This window comes from Cornus florida, unplaced genomic scaffold, assembly GCF_030987335.1.
Source record: "Cornus florida cultivar Cherokee Brave unplaced genomic scaffold, ASM3098733v1 CherokeeBrave_3.0.0_Hap2_Chr10, whole genome shotgun sequence".
NCBI classification, from domain to species: Eukaryota; Viridiplantae; Streptophyta; class Magnoliopsida; order Cornales; family Cornaceae; genus Cornus; species Cornus florida.
In genome coordinates, this window is record NW_026775580.1 from 85,560,693 (window position 1) to 85,580,117 (window position 19,425).

Consider the following 19,425-nt stretch of genomic DNA (forward strand, 5'->3'; position numbering starts at 1 on the left):
TACCATCCTAGTCTTTTATTTTCTAAGTTTTTTGGGAGCCTTTTGGAATATTCTACATGTATTATATTATGAATTATTATATATCATTCATAATGTGGTCCGATTATAAATGCACAAATAATTCGTAATTACAAAATCATGAAAGTGATAAATAAGAACTTTTTATAATGCAGAGTATTATTTATCAAGAAACATAACTTTCCTTAACTCTTACCAAACATGTATTATTTTCTAATTCTATTTCTTCATACTAAAATTAAAATTAGTAGAAGAATTTTTACCAAAATAATACATGTATTATCATTTCTATATATAACTAAAATTATTAAGTTGTAAGCTATATTTATTTTTTAAAACACATTTCTACATATAATGTTATATTTAATTGGTAACTTGTTTTAGCCTGGAAGAATTCCAAGTATAATAGGATTTACTTTAATTGGTAACTTATTTTATTATTTGGTATATTATTTTATTTAAAAGGTTTTTTAAGTTACCTATTTTATTTTAATTGGTAACTTGTTTTATTATTGATAAATTATTTTATTTTAATTGGTAACTTATTTTAGCCTTGAAGAATTCCGAAAATAATTGGTAACTTTAATTACCTATTTTATTTTAATTGGTAACTTATTTATAACTTTTAATTGATAACTTATTTTATTATTTATTTATTTTTTCTAAAGATTTTAAAGTTTTTTAAAGTTTTAATCTTTATTTATTTTTTGAAACACATTTCTACATATAATGTTATATTTAAAAATACCGAGTATAATATGATTTATTTTAATTGGTAACTTATTTTATTATTTGGCATATTATTTTATTTAAAAAGTTATAATGGTTTAGTTTATACTAAAAGTAAAGATTAATTTTTAATTAAATAATTAACTATTTTATTTTAATTGGTAACTTGTTTTGGCGTTAAAGAATCCCAAGTATAATTGGTAACTTTTAAATGATAACTTATTTTTATTATTTATTTATTTTTAATGATGATTTGAAATTCTTGACATCCTTGTACTTTTAATAGTACAGATATAGATAGATAGATATTACACTTTATTTTTTTATGCATTTTTGTGTCATATTTTAGTAACTTAGGAGTATCTCCAGCTGTCTATTAAAACACTCTTTTGTATAAAATATACACGGCTACATATGCTCTTTCTTATTTTATTATTAACTAATCAACCCTATATTAAGTAGGTTTGTAAAAATTATGTGAGGTCCAAGTATTACACTGGTTGGTTGTTATTTGGGGGATATATTTTTACATAAAAGGTTTTTACATAAAAGGTATAAAATAACCGCTAGAGGTAAAAATGAATAATCAACATTTTTTTTGTAAATCTATTATGACACGTCAAATTTACACAAATAAATATATATATACACACACACGCATAACGGTTAAAGATGCTGTAAACAAATTGTCAATTGAAGGAAAAGAAATAAAACAAACAATTACACTAGATTTCTCTCTCTCTAATGTGCTTTTCTTTGCTAATATTGTAACTGAAGATATATATTGGCATAATTGAATTAGTTATAAAGTTACATGATGGTTTGAATTCTATAATCGTAAATTTTGCTATTTTTTTTTTTCTCATTTTTATATTAAAAAATTTACTTTTAAAATATATAAAATAGTCAAATAAACTGACAAATAAACAGAGATTATAAAATTTTAAATAATTAAAGTATTACAACATTTTACATATTAAAATTTAGTGTAAAATGAGTTTTGGCGATGACAATATGTTACTTAATAATCAAAGGGCTTTTGGCCTAATGGTATAACCTCCCCATCTTCAAAAAGGAGGGGAGGGGTTCGAGCCCGGACGTGAGCAAAAAAATGCGTGTAAATTACATTCTGACCCCTTAAGATTAGGTCATTTTTCAGTTAGATTAACATTTTGATTTTAAATTTCACTTATATTTGAATTAGTAGTTTAACATTTCACTTACACTCCAAATATCAATTTTTGATGGGGCCATAATACTTTTGAAGTGATAAATGACTATACTACCGTTTGACCTCCTGACTATTTTTATGACCAAAGCACCCCTAACATACTCCTTCCTCTTCTTCCTCCTCATATCAGCAGCTCCATCTTCTATCTTCCCTCCATATGGCAGAACGTCTAGAAAATCAAGGGCAGTAAATCAATTGCCAAGAGCAGTAAAACTGCCTAATACAAAAGTCTACGTGTCAGATCGAGAGAAAAACATGTCTCTCTATTCCCGGATCTACGGACACGTGTCACCTCACAAACATCAGCACCGTCCTTCTATTAGACTTGGGTCCACAATATCCAGTTACCAAACATATCTGCTTTGCACGTGCTAGCCGACTCTATGCAATTGCTTAAATTTCCAAACTGACCACCACTTTCGAGTCACCGCCTTCTAGAAAAGAAGGCTATTATAGTCATTTTGAGCGACAGGTAAAATCCTTGCCCGTCAAAGCTGCACACCGTCAAGTTGCCCTAACGACAAATAGTATATTATTTATATACGAGTATATATATCGATACACCTGTTTATTCCGTTTATGTCCCGCCTGAAATAGAAAAAGCTTTTGTAGGATTTTCTAGGAATCTCCGGAGATCGGTTTTCTCGGGAAACTTCGTCGAAATCTTTTCGGAAAGATCAAGCAGTAGATATCTAGGGCTTCGAATTTTTCGATCCCACCGTAAATTGAATTTTCGTGATCCGATTTTCTTCTTTTGGTCGGGGATTCGAACTTGATGGTCCAGTTGATGAGATCCGGCAATTTTCGACCGGGAACAGAGTCGGCGTCATTTCCCGAGAAGTTCCCGGTGAAGTTAGAGATCGAGGACACCCTAGAAGAGGAACACGGGCCTCTCAACAAGCGGTCTAAGATCTCTTCACCTATCAATCAGGTTTGGTTTTCTTACTTTAAGTGATTTTCTGTTTGGTAGTTGAGAATAATGTAAGAAAGGGAAATTACTTTTCAATGCTGAAATTTGAGGAAATGGAGATTTTTTTTTTAAAAAAAAAAAGTAGGAATAGCAGAGAATTTATGGCGTTAGTTTTAGGCTTTTTTTATTTTTATTTTTTTAATTTTGAAATCAGTTGAACGCAAAAGTAATCGATCCAACTTTCTGTGCTTTTCACCCAGTATTCTCGGCAACCAAATGAATTATTAGCGGTTCCAGAAGCAGTTTATGTTGTTTAAATATCGAAGTTTTTAGGTTTATGATGATGTCCATGTATTTTTAATAAGATTTGCTGACTCTCTGTATGTTATACACGAGATTATTGCAATTCTGCAGTTGAAGTTGATGCTACAACGCTTTGTGAGGGCAGCTAATGTGGAATTAGCTTTTGGGTGTTAAGCTTGCGTAATTTAGATTCTATTAAAGTAGTTCTTTTGTTGTATTGGGTTGTATTTCAGATGGTTTGTTTTGTAGGTTATATGCACACATGCATTGCATTGGACTTTCATGGTAAGATTTTAGAAACATAAGAAAAGGCCATTGTAGCAAGTTTGTGAAATTTAATAAGCGATTGTGGATATAAAATTCTGGCTTGGATTATTTCATACTCATAGTATAGATTTAAGTTTATAGTTGTATTGGAAAATTTTGAAGTGCTTTTGCTTTTTGTTTATTTCTTTTTCTATTTGGTGGTGATTAAAATTGTATTTTTTTGCATTCCTTTTGTACTAATCAACAGTGGAGCACTGGTAGTACCCAAGTCCCACCTTCACAATACAATCCCCTCAATGAGCCAAGTCCTTTGGGTTTGCGGCTCAGGAAGAGCCCATCATTGTTGGATTTAATACAAATGAAGCTCTCACAAGGTGATGCTTCTCTTGGCGCTGCACCAAGTGGAAATCTTACCTTGCAAGGCCAGAAGGATGTGAAGGTTGCCACTTCACCAGTTGCTACAGACAAGCTGAAGGCCTCAAACTTTCCTGCTTCGATTCTTAGGATTGGGCGCTGGGAGGTAACTTAATAAACTTTGGGCTACTGTATTCAGAAATATTAACTTTTTGTGCAAGTATCTGAAACCATATCCGGTGGCAGTATGTGTCAAGGTATGAAGGTGATTTAGTGGCGAAGTGTTACTTTGCGAAGCACAAGCTTGTGTGGGAAATTCTCGATGGTGGTCTTAAGAGTAAAATAGAGATCCAGTGGTCCGATATCGTGGCTCTGAAGGCCAACTGCCCTGATAATGGTCCTGGAACTTTGATTGCCGTGGTAATCTTTCTATGATGTTGATCTGCGCATTCTATTTCCTGTCTGTGCACCTGTGCTTGAATATATGTGCTTATTATTCTTATTATTTTTGTACAATATTGTTTATATAGACACGATTATTTCTTCTGTGTTGCAGCTGGCTAGGCAACCCCTTTTCTTCAGGGAGACCAATCCTCAGCCTAGGAAGCACACATTGTGGCAGGCAACTTCAGATTTTACTGATGGAGAGGCTAGCATACATAGGTAAAAACAATTGAATGAGCTTATCTTACTTTATTTGAAAGTGAATGTCACTAGCTATTCTTTTCTTGCTTGGACAGTGTCCTTTTTCTCTCTTTTTCCAGCCACTATTCCAGACACAAGATCATGTGGATGAATCAGCTGCATTTTACCCCACCTAGTCATTCTTCATAGATTACTTCCATGTCAATATTGGAATTTATCAACAAATCATTTGCTTTTGTGATGTTAATCATCACTTCGATTTTAAGCGGCAAGGCTATTCTTATATGATGTGGATTTTGAAAGTAATATAATTAGGTTATATGATTTGTTAGTATCTCTATGCTTTTGATTCTAACTGATAATTTAGACTGGGTAGATGTATATAGTCCTTGATATTTCATGAATTGACTTCCGATCTTATATGCTCTTGGGTATGTTGTCGGGTATGGTTATAAACTCCTCAAACCCGTGAACAAGGGACATGGTTAAATATTTATATTTTTCTTTTGTTTCCTAAGGCGAAATTGTGGTTTAATGTAATTTAGAGTGTTTAATATGGCACTTGAGCAAAAATCTAGCAAAAAGAACACAATGATAGTGTTGTGTACTATACATAGTGAAAATTTTCACATATGGTTGATCATGGTTCGCAAACTCGGCCGAGTCGGGCTTATATAGTAGGGGAGACTTCAGACTAGCTTGTGACTCGGGATGAAATTGCACGTGTCAAGATGAATTGGGGAGTCGGCTGTGAATGATAAAAAATGAAGAACCAGCTCATTTTGCACCACTTCCTCACCTTTTTTTCTCACTTTACTAGCACACACTCTCTCTCTAGAACTTAGGTTTTAACCTCAAACATCAAAGTCAACAATAGCTGGCCTTAGATCTTGAATCTAATTCACATTAAACAAGATTCAATCAGTAAGGTTTTTATTTATTTGTTATTGTTTTATTTTACCTAAATGGCTAAATCTAACATGAATCATTCTCTTACATGCTAGATTTACACAAGTTCTACAAGTATTCTTTGGAGCTACCTGGTTGTTCAAGTTTATTTGATTTTTGATGTGTATTTTTTTTTGTCATTTTCTTAATTTGCTGTTTTTTTATTAATTTTTTATTTCTTGTATATTTTTTTTTGTCCGTGTGTTTTGTAATCGTGTATTCCTATATATATATATATATAGTTCCATTGGGTTATTGGTTTTTGTTATGTATTGTATTATTTTCAGTAAAAAATGTTTCTCCCAAGTGGAGAGGATAGTGGGTAGTAGTGGTGTGAGCAATGACATTGAGTGGAATTTATTATTATTGCTCATTTACCTCATTATTTTCATCTTTAAGTCTATCATTGCTTATTTATATACGTAACTAGTCTAAATTATTAATTCTTTACTGCCAATGACAATTTAAAGTTCATGTATAAATCACTATTTGTATTAAATTATCTTTAAAAATTAAAAGAAAATCATTAAAATTCATTAAAACCCCATATTTATTAGATTATGCAGTAGAAATTTGTGTTTCAACGCTATGTGCAAGGTAAAAAAAATTAGGGTTAAGTGCATTAAACACCCCTAAACTATCACCGGATTGCAAGAAACCCCCTTGAATTAAAAGTTACCCCCTTAAACTATTAAAATGTTGCACTAAAGGACAATCTGTTAACCCGCCATTAACAGAAGAACTAAATTTCATTTTTGCCCTTAAGTTGTTGTGTGGTTTTCCAACTTGATATACTGATGCGGAAAAGCAATCCCATTAATCAATAAAACAATGACAGCATAACAACCTAAACTTAACATTGATTATCTGACGCCAAAAAGAAAAAAGGGCAAAGGATTATCTATATCACTATGCCACGTGTCAGCAGCCTATTGGGCTGCTGACTTTAGTCATTTATTTATTTTATTTATTATTGTTTTTGGGTCTCCTCTCTCTCTTCGTTCTCTCTCTGCTCACCGACAGAGAAGTTCTTAGGGTTGTCGGAGATATCGAAACTGCCATAGCTGTTGAGCGGCGATGATGGCCGGGCACGAGCCGAAGCTGCCGTTGTTGATTCGGGCGATGGTGGGGTCATGGTGGGCGAATTCAGATCGAAATCTAAATATCAAAGCAGAAAAATAAAGATTTGAAAAAAGATTAAGAGAATCTCCGACGCGGAGCTCCGATCTGAATTCGTCCTGCTATGCTTGCCAAAATCTCACGGCTATGCTTGCCTGAATCTCTGCGAGTTCTCTTTGAGAATCAGGCTTCTTATCCATACTATCTACCATTTTGCTCTGAATTTGGGAGGATTTCTACGAGTCTTTGGTTAGAATTTCGTTTTTGGTTTAAGTTGAAGTCCTAATATGTTTAAAGTAACTCATCCTTAACATCTTTCCATCTCATTCTATCTGTTGCTATATATATATATATATATATATATTATTTCCATCTCATTCTCTCTCAGTTGCTATATATATATATACATATTTATATATATATATATATTTATTTCCATCTCATTTTCTGTGTGTGTCTATATACAGAGAGAGAGAGAGGGTTGCTATAAATCAATGAAGGCAGTAAGCTAAAACTTAAACCACAAACCGTAGCTCTCTCTAGAAAGTCTCTCTCTCCTCTAATGGCTATGAATGAAGCTTCTATTCAAACAAGATGGTAATTGCAGTTCTTGGGATTGGGGATTTTGTAGACATATAACATGTATATATATTTTTATATATATATAGATATATAGATATAATCCATATAAAGGTAATTGGGGTCATTTTTGTATTTTAAAATTTTTGCCATTCATGTGCCTCACGTGACAGCCTTTAGCGTTAAATTTTGGATGGACAACTAACCATTTGCAACAAATTACATAGTTTAGGGGGTTAAATGTCTTTCTAATAGTTTAGGGGTGTTATTTGAAAGAGAGAAGAAAATTCAGGGGGGTTTAATGCACTTGACCCAAAAAATTATGATCACAACACCCAGTTTTGTTATGTTATGTCTGATGTGGACCCGCGTCCATGCCCATGTCCACGATTGCGAACCTTGTGCTTGATAGGTGTATGGCCGACGAAACATGTCAGATACTTTTTTCATATATATGCCTAGGTGCGGTCTGTCTGACACGAGTACTTCATGCCACTAGAATGACTTTGCAAAACCAGTTTGACTGCTTAATAATTCCATTTCTCTATGTTGTGCACTTAGGTTTCCTTCAAAAATTGTAATTTTTTGAAATGAAGTATGATTCCACATTGCAAGAGCCCTCCTTCTTTGGTTGGTGGAAAATGCTCTATTATTGGTCAAAAATAAAAATTGAATGTTAAGACTTTTCCAATCTCTTACTAGATTTAAAAATTTTCACTGGAACCCCTTTTTTTTTAGGTTCATGCACTTTCCTTTAAGGAAGTTACTTCTTTATATACCATGACATGTTGGATTCCTGATGGTTGCTTATCTGGGTTATTGATTGAAAAGAGACGCTTCTTTTATATACGTGAATGGCTTAATAATATCATAATATGTACATTTCTTCAATGCATTTGTTCACAAATTATATCTTACGTTAAACTATCTGGTTCTTAACCTATATGAATTTGTGAAGTGATGTGAAATTCTGTTTTTGTGGTTTTTTAGGCAACATTTTCTACAATGCCCGCCGGGCCTGCTAAACAAACACTATGAAAAGCTGATCCAGTGTGATATGCGTCTTAACTTTTTGAGTCGACAGCCAGAGATTAGCTTGGATTCACCATATTTTGAAGCACAAGGTGCTGTTATTGAGGATCTAGATGAATCCCAAGGCAATGGATCTAATCAACAGGAGACTGCCAGAGTAACCCCCATTTCTGGCTTCCAGAATTTAGCATCACCTTTTGCAGCACAATCATCTCCCTCGAAGATTGAACACAATTCTATTGGTACAGCACCAGAGCATTTTCCTCTAGAATCTCCGTCCCATAGCTCAGGTAAATTAATCCATTTAGGCTTCTTGTTTTTTTTTTTTTGTTTTAATGTGTTGATTGATATATATTTAACTCCTGAACGTCAAGTTCTATGGCCCAATTAAATTTTGTTATGTAGTATAATATTTACTACAGTACTCGACTGTTGGAGGTCTGATCCAGCTAGAAAATTTTGATCATGCCTCTTAGGCATAGTTGAGGCTGCTGCTTTAAATTTTTTCGGCAGTACAATAATTGTATTAGTACAGTAGTATATCTTCTCGTATGCATGACACTGAATAGTTATTTTTGTATAAAATCAAGTTGATTAGTTTTACTTCAAGTATATGTTAATTTATCATTCTATACTTGCTGCTCTAGTATCTGATATTGTAGATTACATGGAGACTGAAGGTCTGAATAAATTATACTGTAGTGGCAGTTAGCTTTCATATTGACATACTTAAATATTGTCAGTCTATAGCTTTCATATTAACATACTTAAATATTGTCAGTCTATAGATTTCATATAAACACTTAACTATTGTCTGTCTATACACTACGGTATTATCAACTGGTAGCTGATTACCTTCTAATATTTATTAGTGATGGACTTGCATGCAGTTGAAGGGAATGGAAGTTCTGAAGGAGATGGTTTGAAGGGTCCAAGGAATTGGGAACAGTTAAAAGTGCCAGGGCTCCGACCATCTATGTCCATGAGTGACCTTGTGAACCACATTGGAAATTGTATTTCAGAACAAATGACATCTGGAAACCCATCCTCTGACAAATCATTAGGATGCCAGGACATGCTGGAGAACATTGCACAAATCCTGCTCGGTGATACTCAGATTACAGCATCTTCTGATGAGAAAACCCTCATGTCGAGGGTCAATTCTCTCTGCTGTCTCCTGCAGGATCCTGCCACAGTCCCAAACTCACAAGTCGATGAACAAAGTCAGTTAGAGGGATTTGATGAGAAATCCCTCATGTCGAGGGTCAATTCTCTGTGCTGCCTCCTGCAGGGCTCTGCCCCAGTTCCAAACTTGCAGGTTGATGGCAAAAATCAGTCCGAGGGTCTTGATGATGGAAAGGATGCACGACTTGGCCACGCTTCTGATTCACTGTATGACAAGGCTGGAGGTGTTTCTGGTGCTCCTGGAGGGAATTCCAAGGATGTTGTTGACTGCAAGTTGGCACCAGCTATGTCAAGGAAGGACTCGTTTGGGGAATTACTGCTTAGTCTTCCCCGGATAGCATCCTTGCCAACGTTCTTGTTTGACATTGCAGAAGACTCTTGCGAGAATCAATCATAATTGTAAATTTTTAGTTCAGCATTTTAGAAAGGTGGGTCAGAACTAAGCTTGATGCTTTGAATGTAATTGGCTGATTAAGTTGATCCTTGGACGTAAGTATTAGGATTCAGAAAAATATGTTTGATGAAGAATCCTAAAATGTCTCATATATAAGAGTTTTTAGGTGTTTTAGCTCCACTGTGCTTGTTTTCTTCATGCCACATGAAGGACATACCGTCTCTCTTCGTAAATAAAATGTACCAGTCCTCCTCATGATTAATAATTAGGTTCTTTCCTATGAACCATTCTACTTTATAGACTTACCTTGCTTTGCATATGAATGTGTCTGGATTGGTATCGTTTCAGATTGTGCTAGCAGATGCAAATGTCCGTTGAGCAGAATGTACACAAAAGTTTTCTGGTTATGGTCGCCGGTGCAAAGAGATTGATACAATCATACAAATAACATTTTGTAAGGGTTGATTGATCCATGAACAAGAAAGGATCATCTTTAAAAGGATAGATTGTCCATCTAACCGATTGATATAATCACAACTTTGTAATAAGACAAAATACCTTCGTGATTGTGATGTAATTTTTGCTCACACGCATAAACCTGGACTATTTTGCTTCATGCTGACCATATGTTTCATCTTACAAGGAAGGGCATTGAATTTTCCTATTATCATGCACAAGGAACGAACTTGAAAACTAGTTAAATTCAAGTCAAAGTTGTAGCTCCACTCAAATTCTCTTTAAATAATATAAAGCAAAAGCAAATAATTTCATGTCAAAAACCGATAATGACAAGCATTTGCCAAGACATTTTGGTCCAAACTAATATGCCTAATTTTGACAATGTTATTGAAGTCAAACTACAAATACTTGAGGCTTAAACAATAAAGGCAGCATAATTTCCGCTATTTGTCTAGTCAAATTAACAAATTCACCACTTGCGAACACACTAGTAGCTGCATATATTATCACCCTTTCATGTACAATTGTAAGTTACTGTATCAAGCAGTAGCAATTCAAATTTTCAATTTCCTTTTCCTTTTCCTTTTCCATTTCTCTAATTACAGGAGCAAAATTTTTGGGACAACAATGGTTAAAAATTGGCAAAGAGTTCCATTGCTAGCAACTGGAACACAAGTAGCACTGAGGATCACTCAATCCTTCATCAGACGTGAGGAACTGCAAGCATTTGACATGGAAGGCATGGCCACATAATAGAACTGCAACCTCTGGAAGATTTTGCTCAAATCCTTCATAATACTCGGCTTCATCGTCTCTTGGTGCATATGACAGATCATCTTCACATATGTGACAGTTCAGACCAAGGGGTACTGGACCTTCTGGTTCACATAATTCATCCAAACCTGCAAGCAAGCACAAACTGACGATAAACATTGGTACTCAAATAATAGTAAATCAGTATTAAAAAATAAAGCATATATCTTAAGCTGCATCAAGATTTCTATTTTTACTGTTGTCGTTAACTTTCTTTTGTAAACTAATGAGTAACAATAAGCTGGGGAGTCAAAAATGTCATAGCATGACTTCATTGGGATAACAAGCTTTTTAAGATTTTCGTATCAGATATACATTGGACATCAGTATGTTTCCATGCAGACAAACTTCCAAACACTTCTAAATCAAACCATTCAAGATTTACATAGTAATCAATCTACCTCGCTGCTACAACAAACCTGCCGAATTATCTCTTAACATTTCCAACTCATCCTATCTTGTCTTAAAAAAAAAAAAAAGTACTGCTTCACAGCCGCTCAACGATACCTTTTTTCTCCCCTCAAGTTCATAGAATTTCCAAAAATATGTAATGAACACAAAATTCCAAGTTTTCAAAATTGTTCTCCAATGTAATTCTTGATCTGTAATTATTCTTGGCCCACAACTCCAGGACCATGCTCGTTTCAGTGTTTTTGTTGGATGTTCTCGGCATCACTTGGGATTAAGAAGGAATGTGCTAGAGCAACCTAGACATTTTCCCAGAGTGAGAGATTCCTATTCAAGAGGTTGGCCTGTATGGGTCTGCCAACAAGCTGCCCTACATCAGGATAATGTTTCAGTTCAATAGTAAATTCTTTCCCACTGCGTGAGTGATTTTCCAAACCCACATATGTCTGAGTTGTGGTAAAACTAATTCAAGTACGCCACAAAGAACTGCAAAAAAAAGCCATTTCTGAACAGTTTGGCAATGTCCAGGCACGAGGACTAGCCAAATTTTGTAAGCCTGTTCCGCATCCAAGATAAATATGGATCCACAGCAAAAATAAAAAAATCCTGCTCTCTAACCACAGCATGAGCTTTTTTCTATAATTTGAATCATAGTGATGGATTATGGATATACTTTGAAAATTTAGAAAAAATAAATAAAAATTATAGGTAAAGGTATACCATTCCATGTGATATGATGGACGTGGACGGGATCAGTATGTTTTGAGGATCTTCTAGATCGTCGTCTACGCGAAGATTTGGCCTTTGTCTTTTCCTGCCATACTTGTTGAGTAGCTGAAGTCTTTTGGGTCCCACTGCTCTTAATAGATGCTGAAGGATCTTTAAGAGCTGGATTACTATTGTTTCCACTCCTCTTAACAGGATCTTTAATAGCTGGATTATTATTGTTTCCACTCCTCTTAACAGGATCTTTGCATGGCGGATTTGGCTTACTCTGCTGTCCTTTACCCGGTTGACCTGCAAACAGTAGTAATCAAAAGTTAAATTAAAGATATTAGTAGTGACTGGTGGATCTATTGTAAATTTATACGTAGTAACCACATAGTTCATACCCAAATAACTTGATAGTCTTTTCCTGGGTACCCAAAATTGTTCAGCACTTATAACAGAAAGCAATCTATCAATCAATAATAAATTGACATCACCACTCACCTTCGATTCTGTCAAATAACAACAAAACTAAGTAATGCCCTACCTAAGACCAACCATACCGCCCCTTTCAAGGTTTGCAGGTCACTAGTACAATCAGTCATATACCTCATACAATGAGTTGACATCTACCAGTACTAGTCTATTTTACGTGCCTAAGAATGATTCTTAATCTTCCCGATATCATATCAAGTTTAGAAAAATATTGATAACATATCAGATTTATATGATAGCTGTCAAAATTGAAGAGAGATATAGAAAATGAAGCACACAAGGATACACGCACAAAGCCCAAAGGGCTACATCATCTTTATTATATTCTCTCTTAAGATTGTTTACAATGAGCACCTCTATTTGTAGGTGAAAGAACAAAGTGATAAATATGGAAAATACATTAATGGGATTCATAAAATCAATCCCATAAATCACTCCAATCATATTTTATATGTCCAGAGCAATATTCTGTGGAGTAATTTAAGGTTCCTATAATAATATTCTCCAACACCCTCTCTCAAGTTGGTACACGGAGATTATAACTCAAGTGTCCAACTTGAAACTAAGTATGAAGTTGTTGAGAGTCCGAAACGAGTTGTAAAGATCCGAGAGGAGTTGATCCAAAGATCCAAGACGAGTGATCCGAAGATCCGAGACGAGTTGATCCATAGACCCGAGACGAGTTGATCCATAGATCAGAAATGAGTATGGTATATGGTATGATAAACCTACTCTGATACCATGTCAAAATTGAAGAGAGAAATAGAAAATGAAGCATAGACGCACAAAGCCCAAAGGGCTACATCATCTTTATTATATTCACTCTTACGCTGTGTTCAGTAGGAAGGAAGGAAGAGGTGTGGAGAGAAAATAGGAAGGATGAAATAAACTTCCTTTGTTTAGTAGAGATGATACAAGGAAAGAAAGGAAAATAGGAAGGATGACTCATCCTTCCTCCTTTACAAATTTTCATCTGCCCAAATTTGGGCGGAAGAATGAAGGGAAGACAAGTGGACTATTATAAAAAGTTTTAAATTAAATAATATCCTAAATTATACAAGTTTTGAATTACAGTATTATCATCTATAAATTACAATATTATAAATATTAGTGGATATAATGGTAAAAATAATTAAAACTTTCTCTTTTCCTTCCTCTTAACAAACATGGTAAATTATGAGTTTTTTTTTTTTTTTTTTTTTTTTTTCCTAGTTGGGACTCACACACACTGCCTGCCTCCACTGAGCCTTGTACCGCTAGGCTACAGACCTGTTGGTTAAATTATAAGTTTATTCTCTTCTCTTCTATCCAATCGAACAAAAAGAAGGAAATACACAATCTCTTCCCTAGGATGTCTCATCCATCCCTTCTTCTCTCCCTTCTATCAAATTTTTTTCTTTCCAACCGAACAGAGCATAATTAAGAATGTTTACAATGAGCACCTCTATTTATAGGTGAAAGAACAAAGCGATAAATATGGAAAAAACATTAATGGGATTCATAGAATCAATCCCATAAATCACTCCAATTATATTTTATCATAGACTAAAAATCACTCTCACAATATTTCCAAAGCAATATTCTGTGGAGTAATTTAAGGTTCCTATAATAATATTCCCAGCAATAGCCATATGCGATTATAGATAACAGCAACTTCTTTACTTTGATAAACCAAATTAAACCAAGTTTCACCAAGATAACATCATGAATACCCACAAAAACAAAATCATATCCAAGCCTCTTCTCAAGTGAACATAACCCATATTCAGTACAAGATTCATCAATGATAGAGACTATTTTTTGGGGGTGCAATTATTGTTCCATTAAAGAGTTTGTAAGATTGTTCCTCGGCGAAGATAAATATGGATAAAAGCTAAAAATATCCTGCATATGAGCCATAAAAAAAAATAAATAAAAAAAAAAAAAAGAAGCCATTTTCGATTACTGTTTTATAGTGCTGGATTATGAAATATTTTGAATATCTAGACATACTCAAACAAGAAGAAGAAACTAGAAACCTTTAGATTCACCATTCGAAGTGATATCGTAGGTGGGAGCGGTATGTCTTGAGGATAATTTAGATTGACAAGCCGAGGGTTCGGCCTTGGTCTTTTTCTGCCAAACTTGGTGAGCAGTTGGAGTCTTTTGGGCCCCGCTCCTCTTAATAGATAATGCAGAATCTTTAAGAGCTGGAATCCTCCTCTTAACATGAGATGGAGGATCGTTGCCTAAATGAATTGACTTACTCCGCTGAGCTTGACCTGGTTGATTTGCAAGCAGCGCTAAAGATTTCAATAACACTACAATTAATTTAAGAATTAAGAAGTGATTAATAACAGGTATGTAACAACCACATAGTTCAGATCCAAATAGTTTACCAAACTTTTCCAGGGGTGCCAAAATTTTACTCAACAATAACCACAGAAAGCAATCAATCAATCAACAATGCTTTATCAGAATGCCACCAATATATTGAACTCCCTATTCAAATATAATCTGCGCCTTTGTTAAACAATGGAAACATAAATAATATCGTACTCAAGACCAATTATATCGTCCCCTTTCAAGGTTCACAGTTCACTAGTACAATCATTCATATACACATTATAATGAGGTAACATGTATAAGGAATCGGGGCTAGTCTATTTACATGCCTCGCACTGATTTTGTATCTTCTTGACATGGAATGGAAACTTGTGAGTTACTAACAAAATATCAGGACTCCACAAAAGTATATGTGATTAAGATAATTAACTTCTGAGATATTAAAAAAGACCCAGAATCGTCAAGATAATAATCATGCATCCTCACAAATCCATAATTATACCCAAGCTTCTCATCAGCTGAACCTGACCAGATTCAATTACATGATTCAATAATTCCTGGAATATATTACATGTTCCCCTGATACACTAACAAATTCTGAGTATTCCCAAGTTTGCAAAGCACAAATTTGTCATCATCTACCATAGGTGTTAGTATTTCAAACACATAACCAACCATCCCATAATGCACTCATGTCGTTTACTTGTACAATGCCGGTTTATATTATACTTTCAAAATTAATATGGTGACAATTTACTTTAACCACAAGATTTCCACTAGAATACTGGAGTGTTTAGTATTAAAAAATTTTATTTCATTTTTGACAATCCGTTTTCCACATTATTTATATTAAGTACAAACTCTGTACATCTAATAGTAATAATAATAATGAGCTACTTTTTTCATGACCCTTTCAATTTTCTATTTATCTGTTTTAACTATATCTCCTATACATAGTAAGCTATGATAGGTAAGTGACGTGGAACAAAAAAATTAAGCAAACCAACACCCCTATACACTTCTTATAATTGGAGTAGTAGTAAACGCTAGGGATGCTGAGTGTGAAATTACAGGTTCAAAGATATGGAAAGCACCTTCATCAAATAATTTTAAAAGTTGGGGTTGCATGCTACCCAGCACCCTCACTTATGGCACCAACACTAAGTAATGACCTTTTTAAAAGTTAAAATGCAAGATTCCCTTTAAGCTAAACACTGCAAAAATAAAATGCAAGACTCTCAAAAAGCTAAAGATGAATAATGCCAAATATGTTGCTTTAAGAGCATTTACTATTACTTTTTAGCAGAAAGTTCCACCTGTGGAACACTAAAACATCACCATAAGATCTTCTTCTTCTTTTTTTCCCAACCTTACTTGTCAAGGTTTCCTATTTTCATTTGAATTAGTTTTCAAAGCCAAACATGTAATTAAGAAAGAGGGTTCTATTCTACTCATACCAAGACACACTGAAAGTAGAAGATAAATTGGACTCCTCATACCTGATTGTCTTTTGCTTTCTAAAGCCCTAACTGAAGGAGAAACCGTGGAAGATGTAGTTGGAGGTGTGCCGTTAATCTTATTACCACGCTGCCGTTGAGAAGAATTTTGTCCATTAGATAACTTTCGACCAGAAGCATCCAAAGGTTCAATCTTAGACAAGTTGACCTCATTCTTCTTAGGCAATTCACTTCTATTCAAATTAAAGGCTTTTGAAGCTATAACAGAATCTTGAGAACAACTACTAGGATCTTCATTAATGTACGCATCTCCATTCCTACTGTCAGCATTTTCACTCGAACAATGCACTGATCCAAAATGGTTCAATGGATCATTCTGCAATTGAGGATCGTCACATTGGGGATCCCCAGAGGCAGTTTCAAGGGGAACTTCAATATGGTTCACAGAACTGGTGTCCATGAAATATTTAAGTCTGCATTTACATCAGAAGGGGAAAAAATCAGGGAATTTCTTCTTTCTAGGAAATAGAAGGATAGTACTGAAATTAGAGAAAATATATAGGCTATGAATACGAATACACATAAGGCCACAATTCTATTCCACAAACCAACAAATAGTTCGCTCACTCAATTTTCACAGTGTATGCATAAATACTTTCTCCAAACGAAAGGTACATGAAATCAGAAAATAAATTTAACACCCAGACCATGAACCTAAAATCAAGAACCCAAAAGGCGGTTACAATTACTGAATTAAAATTAGACTGACCGTAACAAAAACAATAAATTTTGAAAATAAATTTAACACCCAGACCATGAACCTGAAATCAAGAACCCAAAAGGTGATTACAATTACGGAATTAAAATTAGACTGACCGTAACAAAAACAATTAATTTCAGCACCCAAGAAACATATCCAATCCAATAATATTTCACTAAACAAATTCACATAAAAACCCTAAAAGAATGACAATATAAATATACACACACAAACATATATATATATATATATCCTGTTTGTGTGTATACGCACGCGCATACACGTCTACCAAGAACATATATACGCTCATATGACAAACATGCACTAAAATTGAACTCACCCCTGAAAATAGAATTCCTTAAATGGTACGTTAACATCAAAGAATCATACCCACAAGATATTTCCAACGAACGAATCATCAAAAATTCCAAACTAAACACTTTGAAAAACATATTCACAATTATAAAAGAAAAACATACCGAAAGTTCCAATCTGAGACAATTTGTCGAAGCTTTTTTTTTTTTTTTTGGAAAGGTTGACAATTTGTCGAAGTTGGTTCTTCAATTAAATGACTAGTGATCAATCGAAATTGCGCAGGAACCAAAAAAAAAAAAAAAATCGAAATAGGGCTTTTAGAAGGAAGCTAGGTCGGTGAGAAAGAGAATCCTAGAGATGGAGGGTTTTAGAAAGGGAGGGAGGCGGGAGGGAAAGATCGGTTTGGCGCTATGGTTCCGGGTTTTTAATGGTTTGGGTGCGGGGTCCATCAAGTTCTATGTCGGTTATTCCTTGGTTTTGGTCCAGTACAGCTGTCCTGTTTTGCAATTCGGTAATTTCCCTAATTAAATGGAACCCCCTGAAGCTCTTCAAAATTACAGGGACCCTTAGACTACATTTCTTTACACATTACCATTATAACATCAGTATAAATTAACCGCACGCGCGTCCACTGTCTTGGACGAATGGTAAACTTGAGTTTGTTTACATTATGCGCAGAAATCACCCGAAATTTAAATATAGATTTTATTCAGGTCTTCACTAGTGATGATTTATAATATAATTAATGTAAATTAATAATAAATTGATATGTAATCTTTAATTATTAAATAAAAAATGGTGAATAGATATTTATTTACCAAATCAGAAATAATAATTTAATTATCATCTATAATTTGATAATTAAAATATGACGTATTTGTTTATTATTGGTTCACATCAGTGGTGATTATGTTATAAATGAGGACCAAAGAACATCTCCAACCGTGTGTGTGTGTGTATATATATATTTATGTAAATATGATATGTTATAATAGATTTACACAAAATAAAATTGAATTAATTATTTTTTACTATAGGAAAAATATTTACAATAATATTTTAACAGACGGCTGGAAATGCTCTAACTATTGTCCATTAAATATTATGTATAATTTGCAAATAATTGCACGTATTTGAATTTTGCAAACTAATAAAATATTGATCAACTATGAGTTAAAATCACCTAAGAATAATAAAATTTTCCATACAAAATATTAAATGTCATTTTTTAAAATGGTAGAATGCGGACAAAATAAACTTTCTAAATATTAGTATTGCATTTCCAAAAAAACCTCCACATATATAAAAAATAAAGCAACTAAGTATAAAATATATGCAAATAACTCCCTATTATAGTTTTGAAAATTAAATGATTACCTTTACAAAATAGAATTGAGGAAATTAGTTAAAAAAAATTTGAATTTAAAAAAGTGCGCAAGATGTACTAGTAAAATAATGAGTAAATTATATCTACATTCTTTGATGTTTGGACAAATTACACAAATGTATAACATTTGATCTATATTACTTTGACCTGTCTTGAGATTTAGTGTGCGTGCTCAACAACACTTTCTCGTTAATAAAAATTAAAAAAATAACTAAGTTACCATTTCTTTGAATTAAAAGGCTTCAATAGCCTTATATTATGATAAAATGTAAAATATTAATTTTCATATTAAATTCATATTATTAAATTTTACAATTTTTTTTAATGACATTTGATTAGGTTTGTCTCTTCTTCTTCTTTTTTTTAAAAAATAAAAATTTAGGCAGGGTTATATATTGTTGACATTTCACACTTTGAGGAGGTAAAAATAATAAAGGTCAAAGGATCTATTCATTTGTAATTTTTCCAAACCTGAGGGAGGTTAGTGTAATTTTTCCAAAAATAATTCCACTTCTTTGTTTTGATTTGTTTATTTATTTATTTATTTTATGTCATTCCTGTCTTGTTCAGTAACTTTATTCCTT

General features: G+C 33.6%; 2 protein-coding genes across 3 annotated transcripts; one reads left to right on the plus strand and one right to left on the minus strand.

Moving 5' to 3' along the window:
* Nucleotides 1–2,533: 2,533 nt before the first annotated feature.
* On the plus strand, nucleotides 2,534–10,017 carry LOC132279644 (uncharacterized). 2 transcript variants are annotated; one of them, XM_059781670.1, is made up of 6 exons: nucleotides 2,534–2,909; nucleotides 3,706–3,978; nucleotides 4,059–4,232; nucleotides 4,369–4,475; nucleotides 8,094–8,425; nucleotides 9,008–10,017. In XM_059781670.1, the coding sequence occupies exons 1-6, from the start codon at nucleotides 2,754–2,756 to the stop codon at nucleotides 9,715–9,717; spliced, it is 1,752 nt and encodes a 583-aa protein (XP_059637653.1). In that variant the 5' UTR covers nucleotides 2,534–2,753; the 3' UTR covers nucleotides 9,718–10,017. The 2 variants fall into 2 exon arrangements, with proteins under 2 accessions (XP_059637653.1, XP_059637654.1); XM_059781671.1 differs by having other exon boundaries at nucleotides 2,535–2,909; nucleotides 9,026–10,017.
* Nucleotides 10,018–10,440: 423 nt separating this feature from the next.
* LOC132279742 (uncharacterized) lies at nucleotides 10,441–17,876 on the minus strand. Its single transcript, XM_059781778.1, has 5 exons — nucleotides 17,619–17,876; nucleotides 16,422–16,852; nucleotides 14,616–14,858; nucleotides 12,115–12,411; nucleotides 10,441–11,075 (listed from the first exon to the last, which is right to left on the minus strand). The coding sequence occupies exons 2-5, from the start codon at nucleotides 16,837–16,839 to the stop codon at nucleotides 10,831–10,833; spliced, it is 1,203 nt and encodes a 400-aa protein (XP_059637761.1). The 5' UTR covers nucleotides 16,840–16,852; nucleotides 17,619–17,876; the 3' UTR covers nucleotides 10,441–10,830.
* Nucleotides 17,877–19,425: the final 1,549 nt, after the last annotated feature.